This window comes from Ailuropoda melanoleuca, chromosome 17, assembly GCF_002007445.2.
Source record: "Ailuropoda melanoleuca isolate Jingjing chromosome 17, ASM200744v2, whole genome shotgun sequence".
Taxonomy (NCBI): domain Eukaryota; kingdom Metazoa; phylum Chordata; class Mammalia; order Carnivora; family Ursidae; genus Ailuropoda; species Ailuropoda melanoleuca.
The window spans coordinates 14,640,525-14,651,556 of NC_048234.1; the positions used below are offsets into that span (position 1 = coordinate 14,640,525).

The 11,032-nt window shown below is 63.4% G+C and overlaps 1 protein-coding gene across 1 annotated transcript; it reads right to left on the reverse strand.

Annotated features, from left to right (window-relative positions):
- Positions 1 to 7,695: 7,695 nt before the first annotated feature.
- On the reverse strand, positions 7,696 to 11,022 carry BARX1 (BARX homeobox 1). Its single transcript, XM_034646976.1, has 4 exons — positions 10,823 to 11,022; positions 8,902 to 9,193; positions 8,736 to 8,820; positions 7,696 to 8,349 (listed from the first exon to the last, which is right to left on the reverse strand). Exons 1-4 carry the CDS (start codon positions 10,959 to 10,961, stop codon positions 8,185 to 8,187), a joined length of 681 nt encoding a protein of 226 aa, XP_034502867.1. The 5' UTR covers positions 10,962 to 11,022; the 3' UTR covers positions 7,696 to 8,184.
- Positions 11,023 to 11,032: the final 10 nt, after the last annotated feature.

The following is an 11,032-nucleotide window of genomic DNA, read 5'->3' on the forward strand; positions in this document are numbered from 1 at the left end:
GGTTGCAGAGCCGCACAGTGCCTGAAGGGGGTGGACCACATCAAGGGTTCCAGAAGCTCTGAGCTGGGAAGGGTCCTCAGCGCCTATGACATCTGACAGTCCTAAACCTCATTGTTCAAACACAATCCTACCAGAGCCCCACTAACTCAGAAGTGTCAGGGGAACAGCCTCTATCACTGCACTCATGTTACAGACGGCAACGCACCACACAGAAGACAAAGGGTGTGCTTTCCAGCAATTTCCACGTGGACAACTGGGAATGAGTGGCCATGCTCCCCCACCAATTCCAGCAACCACTGCTGGGGACCCTGGCCTCGCTCACCAGGGGACTGGGGTGTGAATTCCTGTGAGGGGGGGCTGCTGACAGCAGAAGCCCTCAGCCAGTCCAAGGCTTGCACTTGCAGGGGCAGTCAGACCTGGGCTAGCATTCACTCATTTGCTGCAGGCCTGCCAGTGTCTGCCCACAACCTGGAGGGGACATGTGTCCAGGTTCTGGGCAAGCCTGAGGGCTGTGGGAGCACAGCCCGGCGCCCACCACCAACAGGGATGAAGTCAGGGAGGTCTACGGAGAAGGTGCTTCTGGAAAGTATCTTGGTTGGCCAGCCGGGGAGGGACCGAAGCAGTGCCTTGGGCAGAGGACGCAGAACATGGAGGGTGGGGTCTGGACAGGGTTGGCCCCAGTGGGTGGGACAGGAACTAGCCAGGCAGAGTGTATTCAGAGAAGAACAGGGGTGCAGGGGTGGGCTGGCCTGGATGGAGGTGTGGGGGCTGATGAGGAGTAACCACAGCAACCCCCCCAGTGAGTGGACCCCCCAGGGCCACACCCCAGGGCCACACCCCAGCTGCCAGGGGCCTGCCGATCACCCTGCCTGTGGCAGCCTGCCGATCACCCTGCCTGTGGCAGCCTGCCCTCATAAGGCCCTGGGTGGAGGGGCATCACATTCTAAACCTGTGGGAGCAAAGGCCAGGGGAACTTTTGTCATGTGACATCTTCACATACATCCTCCGTGCGCAGTAGGGGTTCCGACCAGGCTCTGCTTCTAAGTGGCGTCTGCTCCTCTGGCCCACAGGTGTTTCTGGTGCAGTCAGCGTGTCCCAGGCATGGGGCACAGGGATGAGAGGACAGACAGGGCAGACACGCCAGGGGGAGAGACAGCCAGAAATCCATCCACTGATGACCTCTCAAAAAGTCCCACAATGTCGGTAAGTGCCGCGACGACCTGTGGGGGTGGGGGAGAGCAGGGGGCTGCTTCCTTGCCAGCACCCCAGGAGCTCCCATCAGCTGCCTAGACACCACACGGACACCGGGCCTGTGCCCTCACGCTCATTCCAAAAGTCCTTGGTGAGGAAGTCCCTTCGGTGGTCAGGCCGCTCAAGGAGCATTTGGGATTTTATTATTGGTCACGATTTTAAGGAGAGGGAGACCGAGGAATGCAGAGACTCGGTCACACAGCCAATGAGGGGTGAAGTCGGGCCACCTGGCTTCCAAGCCATGCCCTTAACCACCGAGCAAGCTGCGTGTGTTGCTCCGGGCTAAGGCTGCATGGGATCCTCCACTGCATCCAGCTGCGGCAGGAGGAGCTCTGCCCCTGCCCGTGAAGGCGAAGTCACCCTTGTCTGAGCTTCCGGTTCCTCGCCTGCGACCCGGCTTGGTCCTCTGTGTTTCTGAGGGCTTCGAGGCGATCCCGCGAGAGTAGCGCAGGGGGTGCACAGCATTGCTGCCCTGAGAAGGGTCAGGCGGTGTGTGGCACAGTTGCAACCCCGGGGAGGGCCCCGGGTTCCAGGTGGTCTCCAAGGGTAGGGGGCGATGTCACACTGAGCTCCCGCATCCCCCCTTAAGGCAGCACCCCAGAAGATACGTGACTCCAGACCCCCACGCCTGTTCGGACAGGAAGGAAGGACACTGCAGGGACCCGGGCAAGGGGAAAGATCCCAGCCAGGTGTCCTCCCGGCGCCGGGAGTTTCCTGGGCCTCTGCAGTGGGTGCCCGGCCCAGGTCTGCCTGGCCACGCGCAGATCCAGCGTCCCTGGTCGTGCAGGAGGGTGGCAGGGGCACAGGAGCTACGGCTGGGGACCCTCAGGCTGTGCGGGGACTGGGGCGGCCGCGTCCCAGCACAGACCCCAGGCAAACGCGCAGGGCGTCAGAGCGGAGAGGAGCGCCAGCCGACAAGGCAGGGCAGTGAGAGCCGCGCGCTGGGGACGGCAGGGCCCCGGGAAGGAGGGAGTTTGGCGCCCTTTGGAGCTGAAACACAGCGAGCAAGCGGAGGGCAGAGGCACCTGAGGCTGCTTCCCATTTTGGCCACTGTTTACCGGGCCACACCACCTTCACTTTCGTGCGCAAGGTCACCTGGCGGTCTGGGGAGAGGGGCCCCGGGAAGAGCCCCGTGCCTGCGATCCGCGTCCTCTCCTTCCCTTGCCCGCTCCTATTTCCCCTGCCTCCACCTCCCTCCCCGGTCTTTCGGCCGCGCCGGTGCCGTCCGCGGCTCTTCGTGCCCGCAGCGCCCCCTCCCCGTCGCCCTCCGACAGGCTTCCACATTTGTGGGTCCGCTTCTGCATTTCCGGCCTCTGTACGTCTGTCTCCCGCCGTCTCTCCGCTCTCCCGGCGACTCTGTGCCCCCGCCCACGGTCCCCAGGGCCCGCCCCCGCCTCCACCTGCCCCTTCCCCGCGCGGCGCCGCCTCCTGTACACTGCGCCGCGAGCCTCGCTAATGCGTTTCGCATGGCGCGTCAGTCAAACGCCCTTCTAATGTCCTTAAAGCACGCAGAAAATTGCATCCTTATGAAAAAAAAAAAAAAGCAAATTGCCTGGTGGAGGCGGAGCTGCCGCGGGGCTTTGGCGGCCTCGCGCCGCGTTCGGAGGGGCTGGGCAGGCGGAGGCGCCTGCCCCCGGGCTCCTAGGGCTGCAGGGCGGAGGGAGCAAGAATGCCGCCTTCCGGGTAGCGCCTGGGCTCATCTCCTCGCCTTCTCGCCCACTACCCTTGACCACCTCGGCACACTTATTTCCTTCACTCTGACCCAGCCTCGTTCCCCGCCAGCCTTTAAGGCCAAACTCTTAACTGTCTCAGGACCTTTGCACTTGCTATGTCGGCTGCCTGGCATACATTCCTTCAGGTCTCAACTGAAGGGTCAGCTCCTGACAGAGATCCTCACTGAGCACGCTAAAGCCCCCCTCCCACTCATTGTCTACCACATGCTTTATTTTCTATAAGGCGTGTGTGACTCTCTGAAATTATCTTGTAGGGTTAATTGTGGCTCCTTTGGGACCTACCCAAGTCCCCTCACTCCAACATGAGCTCCTTAGGTCAGAGGCTATATGCCCCATGCCTAGCACAGTGCCTGGCGCTCACACACACACACACACACAACAGGCATTTAATGGATACTTAGTGAACAAGTGGACATATTCATTTTGGGCAGTCAGAGGCTGTTGAGGACCCTAAGGCATCTGGGATGCCCCAAGCTGAACCTCGAGACTGCTGGGCAAGGGGCAGTGGAGACCCCTAGAAGTGAAGTCAGATCCAAATTCTGCTGCTAACGGTTGTGTGTCCCTGGACAAGTTGCCTAACATCTCTGAGCTTTATCTTCATCTGTAAAACGGGAGTAAGCTAAGTACCTTACTGGGTTGTCACTGGATCAACATAGGGGAAGACCTGTGTCACAGTGCTGGGAACTGCCTGCCACACTCAGTAACTGCTTTGTTAAATGCATGAGTGGCTCAAGGAAGTGCTTGGTTAATATCAGGGTCCACGGTGCCACTGAAGTCAGACACTGATATTTCCGGAAGCACTAAGAAAGAAAAATGTGTGAAGATATTGCCAATAGTCATGACCCAAGGCTTTTATGTCGCCAGAATTTTTATGTCATACTTACTCCACGATCTCTTTTGGGCCTATTAGGACATTGATTTTTTTTTTTTCACAGATCACTAGTGAGTTTACATGAAAGGGAAACTATTAGGGAACTCAATAGCTTGAGGTGTTCCTTTAAACTTCTCTGAGGTCAGACCTGCCTCTGAATCTGTGCTGTCCAGTAGCCAAAATTCTGAGACCCTTGGCCTCTGCCCTCACCCCTGCATCTCAAGGAAGGTCTCCCCTCCAGCAGGCCTCCTGGCTCTCTCCGGGCGGGGGGGGGGGTCAGTGCGCCTGCTGCAGGGACAGTCACATCCTGCAGACACAGGGCCCATGGGGCCCTGGACACATCCCCCCAAACTTCAGAAAAGGGAAGATGTCTTAAACTTGAGATTCAGTAATATGGTATAAGAACTAGGAAGGGGACTTTTTTTCCGTCACACAAGGGAGAGGTGCCTCACTGGGCCTTACTGCAGACAGGAGGAGGACCTGCCTTTCACTGCATCCTGTGTGTCCAGGGCCCAGGGACAGGGCCAGCAGAGAGGTTGGCCCAGAGCCAGGCTGACTGCCTGCATGGCCCAGTCTCTGTGGCCACCTTTCTGCCCCACTCACTGAGAGAGTAAGGCTCCCCCACTCCCTAAAGTGGGGAGGCAGCGTTTGAGACATTTCCTTCCGCTCCTGAGCTGGACAGGCCAGTGGGGCACTTGTGGTCCTCCTCAGCCTGACTGTGGCTCCTGGAGAGGCCTTGGGGACAGGCTTTCTGGATTAGATGGGATCCTCTCTGGACAGGAGAACTCGAGGAGCAGGGGGAGGGGGGTGTCAGAGATGTCACTTCTGAGGCAGGGGCTGCTCTTGAGTGTAGAAAGAAAATCAGGCAGCGGGGCGACCAACAATGAAGGAGATGCCCGGTTTCCCGTCCCATGCTCTAGTCCCCGGAGGGTGCGGCGGTGGTGCCCATTCCAGGCTGAGAGGCCGGCGCTCCTCACTCCATCGCCCCCCCCCCGTGGATACAGGAGGCCAGCGCCCTCCCCCCAGGAAGCTCAAACCTCACACCCGCCTGGTTAGTGTGGCCCGGCCGCTTTTCTTCTCTTCCACCTTATGGGTTCCCACCAGTGGCCTCCAGGAGAACTCCAAACAGGGAAAGGGTTAAGTCAGAGAAAACTTTGTTTTACAAGGTGGTGTGGCGTGGGGAGCCCCCGCTCCCGGCTGCACCTGTCACGTCCTGGCGGTGCCCGGCTCTGGGCGGAACCTGGGGACGGGCTGCGGGCCTCAGGCCCGCCTCGATGGGACCACCCTCTCCCCAAACGCTCCGGTGCTCTTCCCGAGCTAGGCTCCCGCTTCCACCGACGAGATCCGCTTGCTCAGGGTCGGGGTCACCCCAGCTCGGCCCTGCAGCCGACCCTCCCCGAGTCTGCCCTACTGCCCAGTCTCGCCGACCCCCCTTCCTTCAGTCCTAGAAGCACGGAAAGTGCAGATTTGGCGGCTGTCGCCCCACGCGGAGGCCCAGCTAACCCGGCGCTGCTCAGCCCTCGGGCGGCCCCCGGATCTTCCAGCCGGGAGGGTCCCTGCGGCCGAGGGCGCTCCCCGCAGCCCCCACCCCAGCGCCGCGGCTCTCGCGAGACGCCGGAGCCCGCTCCCTCCCCCGGCCGCCGGCCCTGCGCTCCCCGGGCGCAGCCGCGACCTCGTTCGCCCGCGCAGTCCCAGGGTTGTGTTTCCCAGGACCTTGGGGCGGAGAAGACATTCGTGCGGCCAGGGAGCGGGGAGGGGGCGCGCCAGGCCTGCGGTGAGGGGCGCGCGTGCTGCGGGGCCGGGAGGGGCCTCTGCGCCGGGTGGCATCCCGCGGACGCACCGCGTCACCTCCGTGGGGAGGATGCGGTCCTTCTCCAGGAGTCGCGGCTCTGCGGGCCGCTGGCTGCGAGCCAAGCCTGGGGCGCCATGGGCATGTCGTGGCCTCTCTGGGAAGGGCAGAGCTCCCTCCGGGCTTCCGGAGCAGGGAACCCCGAGCTGGCCGGCCAGCCGCCCCTTCCCCTGCCCACCGAGGGGCACAGCGGTGCAGGCAGTGTCAGGAACCCCTCCCACCACCGCCCGCAGTGGGGGCCCAGCTCCCCCTCTGACGGGCTGGTGACCTCTCGACAGCGGGGCCGGCTCAGGCTCCCCATCTGTGCCCAGAGGGGCTGTCGTCACTGGAATATAGGAGCCCTGTGCTCTGGCACTCCATTCGCTGGACGCCCCCCACCCCAAGGCCTCGTCCCTCGAGGACCTTCCGTGCAGTCCAGTGAGGGGGCTGCCTTGGTGAAACCACAGGGCAGTCTGCCTAAGGTCACATTCCAGAGTGAGTCCAGCCCCAGAACCGACTTCGAGGAGTGGGTCAGAACCCCTTCACTTCTCTTGGACCCTCCTTCCTTCTACAGCTCCGCCAGGCTGACAGGTTGTAGCTGGCATCGGCACCCAGGGCCCCAGGGCTCACGCGGGACAAAATCGTGGGACCTTCCCTTTCCTCCCCTTTGAAGTGGAGAGAAGGAAAGGCAGCCCGGCGCCTCGCCGGGCTGGCCTGGGCCTGGGGCAGGAAGGTTACCACCCACTGCCACATGTAGCCACCTAGGGGTAACCTTCAGGGCCGGAAGGGATCTGTGCAGCCCTACACTGAAGATCCGTTCCCTACTGCGAGGCTGGGCCCCACAGGATTTCTCTTCAGGGGACGCTGGCCAGCGAGTAGGCTGGAAGCTGTTTGCAAGGTGGAGCTGACAGCCTTTGAGCCGGTTTCCCTGAGACCTGGCAGGGCTGAGGCGCCCGGAGAATTATCTGCAGCCCTCAGAAAGAACCCACTCTCTCACTCCTCCCGGCCTTAACCTGACCCCGAGGTGCTGGGAATTGGAAATCCAAGAGCTGATTTCCCCAAGGAACGCTCAAGCCGCAATTTGAAGGGAAGCCGTCTCTCTCACCGGTGCAGGCCATAACTGTCGTTTTCACATTCGGGGATGCAAAACCGGAATCTGGATATGCCTTTCCTCTGTCCCCCGTACTTGCGCCTGGGGGACCTGGTTAAATCCTGTCCCACTTGGAATCCTGCAGGGCCAAGATGGGGTCCCTCCCTGAGCTTTAACCAGCAAAGTGGCCATCTCTCCATCCCCATGCCCTGGTCCTCGTCCTCTCCTCGTAGGAAGTGGAAGGAGAGGAACCTACAGGCCCGCCGAAACCGAAGGGGGGGCAGAAGTCAGCCGAAGCCTTCCCTGAGGATAGAGCGCCCGCCGGCACACGCCACCAAGCTGCACCCCTAGAAAGGGCGCTCTGCGTGAACTGGGGAGGCTCGCCGGCCTCTGCCTGGGTCGGGTGCCCTCTCTGCGCGGACCGGACCTTGGGGCTGGGCGCCGCCGCTGGGCGTGTACCGCGCAAAACGTGAAGACCTGGCTGCAGGCTCCGCGGCAGCTCTGGACCTTGGATCCCGGGCGTCCCGTCTGCCTCACGAAGAGCTGGCCAGGACCATCTCGAGGACCTCACAGGCGGCTCTTCAAGTCCCTAGAGACCGAACCAACAACGGAGGCGGCTCTCAGCCCCGGGACACTTCCCCAGCCAGCTTCGCCGTTGCCTAGGGCTCCTGCCCCTCTGGGCGACTCCTGTGTAGCCTGACTGCTACTGCCGGTGCCCTGGCCAGAGGGAGCGGTTCCTGGGATCCTGCAGCAACTGGACTGCCTGCACTGCCAGTCCGAGCCTGTGGGGCAGGTCACAGTTCGCTCCCACAAAGCCCGGGGAGAGGGCGTTTCAGAAGCCAGTGTGAGTGTCCCTCTTAGTCGCCGCGACCTCCCTCCTCCAGCCCCACAGCCTCAGAAACCCCTTCATCAAGCCCCGCTGTGTCATAAAATATTTTATTGGAAAAAAAAATCACTGTCTTCGCAAGAGAGGGGTAGGAGCCCCAGCGACGTCGGGGACCCGGCCGACCTCAGGGTAGAGCCGCCGGGCTGTCCGGGCGCCCTGTCGGGCCGTAGTGGCCTGCGCCAGGCGGCGGGGTCCCCAACGGGCGGTAGCGGGTGTGTGCCGGCGGCGTCAGGACGCGGAGGGCCGGCCGAGGAGGATGGGGGTGCGGGAGAGGAGCGGGGCGTGAATGCGCGCGGAGCTCCGGGCCCAGGCGCCGTCCGCCGTGCCGGACGCGAGTCTCCAGGCCAGGGCCCGGAGCGCAGCCCTGGGGCCGGGCTTGGCTGCAGGGTCTGAGTCCTTTCTTGGCCCCTAACTGTCCGCATTCAAGGTAATAATAAAACGTTTCGAAAGCAAACGGCGTGGCCGCGGAAGGGCCGGCTTGCGGCTTCCAGCGGGCGAAGGGGCCTCGGTCGACGCTTTGCGCGCTCAGTCCTCGCGGCTCCTGTCGATGGTCTCGCCTGGCGCCTCCACTGGCTTCTCCGCCTCCTTGGCGCGCTCCTGCTCCGTGAGCTGCTGGCTCGTGGGAATGGAGTTCTTCTTGGGCCGCCCCTTGGGCTTGGTGGGAGACTCCAGGCCGCCACCCTGCAGCACCTGCGCGTAGGACGGCCGCACAGCGGTGAGCTGGGACCCGGGAGCGGGACCCCAAGCCCTGTGCCCAGGTAGGGCCTGCCAAACACAACGAGGCCATCTGGGGCCGCTTCTAGCCCAGGGAAATGATGGGGAAAAGCAACCGAAGGGCCGGGCCTACGGGTCAAGGCTGTCGGAAGCCCTGAGGGTGCAGCGGAGCACGAAGGAATGTGGGCTGTGCTAGGGCCCCCAGAAGCAGGAAGAGAGCAGAGAGGATCCCTGCAGGGATCAGACTCGGAGGGAACCGTAAGGGTTAGGTAGAAGTCTCCGCGGGGCGGGGAGGAGGGAGCTACTGGAGGGCACAGGGGCCTGGTAGCCACCGGGACTCGGAAAGTCACAAGCACACTCACTATTTTCTTCCACTTCATCCTCCGATTCTGGTACCACGTCTTCACCTGCAGCTGGCTCAGGCCCAGGGATTCAGCGAGATCTATTCTGGAAAGAGCAGGGGGCGCCTTCGTCAGGGCAAGCAGACACCTCCCACGCCCGCTGGGCTCAGCCTGGCCCCGCAGCTACCTGTCGGGTGTGGAGAGGTACTTCTGCTGCTCAAAGCGTTTCTCTAGACCCATCAGCTGCAGCTCAGTGAACACCGTGCGGCTCCGACGCCCTTTCTTGGCCTTGGTGCCTGGCTCCCCGGTGCCCTGCGTCTCCAACTTCCCACGGAGCTGCAGCTCCAGAGGCAGGTGCGGTGCTCCAGGGGCGCCGGGCAGTCCAGGCCCCGCTGCCAGTAACGCCGAGCCTAGCCCGGAGCAGCCCAGTGGCGCCAGAGGGAACTTAAACACCGCTGCCTGCTCGGCCTTCAACACGGCTGCAGGGAGAGAGAGTGGGGAGCCGGTGAGCTTGGGCCGTGCTCCTCCTCCTGGAGATGCCCGCACTGTGGGCTGCGGGAGTGCTCGCCGCACTTGGCTAGTGCCACCCAGCACAAAACCTTCCTGCCCTGCCGCAAAGCTCGAGATTTGCACCCCTTGCCTAGGGCGACCCTCTTGAAAGCCAGCGTTACTGCAGCCTGGGAGGGGGGACCTCCCCCACCCGGGCCTCTGCCTGGTGTCTCCCAGGCCCCAGCGGCCTCTGGGATTCTCAGTGAACAAAGTCGAGGCTCCGAGAAGCACAGTGTGTCTTTCACAGAAAGGGAAAGCAAGAAGAAATGGCAGGAAGGTGAGCGTTTGCCCCACCCACGTCGGCATCGCTGCATCCCCAAAACCAGAATGGTAACTGCATCGGCACGTTTGCTCCTCCACAAGGGCACCACAGCCACGCGGCCGGCCGCAGGCTGGGGTCGTTAGCGGGGTTGGGGTTGGGCACCCCCGCATCAGGAAATTGTCCTTCCTGTTTTCTCTGTTTAGACTCTTCCCCCGAAGATGTTTCCATTTTTCATTAGTCCTACGATGATGATTTTTTTTCCCCGCTTCAAACGAATTGTTACCAACAGTGCAAAGAGCAGCGGAGAGGCTGCTTCAGAGCTCCGTTAAAACGAACAAACCGACCCTGCGGCCCTCCGCTCTGGCGGGCGGTGGCTGGAGGGTCTTGGGTGCAGAGCAAGGCCGTTTGCAGGGCGGGGCTCCTGCGGGGACGTCGGCGGCCTCCCTTCCCCGGCAGGCATCTCACTGCGGCAGATGCTCGCCCCGCTGGAGTCGGCCAGGGCCGGGCAAGGTTCGGGCCAATGTGAGGAGGGGACGAGCGATCCTTGGCGGAAGGTGGGAGAGGGAGGGCAGACAGACCCCATCGAGAGAAGTCCACCGACGGATGGAGAGAGGCCGGGAAAGGCCAGAAGTAGAAGGGGGTGCCGAGGAAGAGAACCGGCAGGAAAAGGCAGGATCCGCCAAGGAAGGAAGGGAACCGATGGCGGCAGAAGAAGGCAGAGCAGGCAGCTCAAGATGCAAGGAGGCCCAGCCGACCTGGAGGCGAAAGGCCAGGCGGGCAGCGGCTCACAGCCAGGCCTCTTATCCCCAGGCGAGGCCCATGGGCGTCGGCGCTGGGGCAGAGGCCGTTGGTCCCCACCTGAGACCCTGGAACCAGCGTCAGCCCCCAGCACGGCCCTCGGAGACACGGGCTTCTGCCCCAAAGGTCCGGCTTCCCCGCCGTGGGCAGCCGCGGCAAATGCCGACCAGCTCTCTGCGGCTTAGGCCCAGGCGCCCGAGGCCCGAGGTCTCTCTGACCCGCAGTCTGACATTAGCAGTGTGGTCCTGCGCCCGCGCTAGGGATGCGGACTCCTCCGGGCCCCGACTGGAGGCCGCAGGTCGGCGGTGAAGGAGAGAGCGGACGCCCCCCCCAGCTGGCGCGGCCCCGGGACACCAGGCCTGCTTTCTGAGCGGCCCGGCGCCTGCCCCTCGCTTCCCCGGCCGGAGCGCGCCCTGGGAGCCGCCGGGGCCTGTGCGCCCAGAGTTGCGTCCTCGAGGCAGCGCGGCTCGCTCCCCCCAACGCTCGGCCCCGCACGTACCCAGGTGGCTGTGGAAGGGCCGCGCCGCCAACAGCGCCTGCACGCCGAACTTGAGCAGCTCGCCCGCGGCGGCAGCAGCGGCGGCGGCGGGCGCGGCGCCCTTGGGCCCCGGCGGCTCGGTGAGGATCTCCTCGATCATGAAGCTGCGGTAGCGATGCGGCGGGGGGTCGGCGCAACCCTCGGGCGGCCCGAAACGCGCGGCGCCGGGGC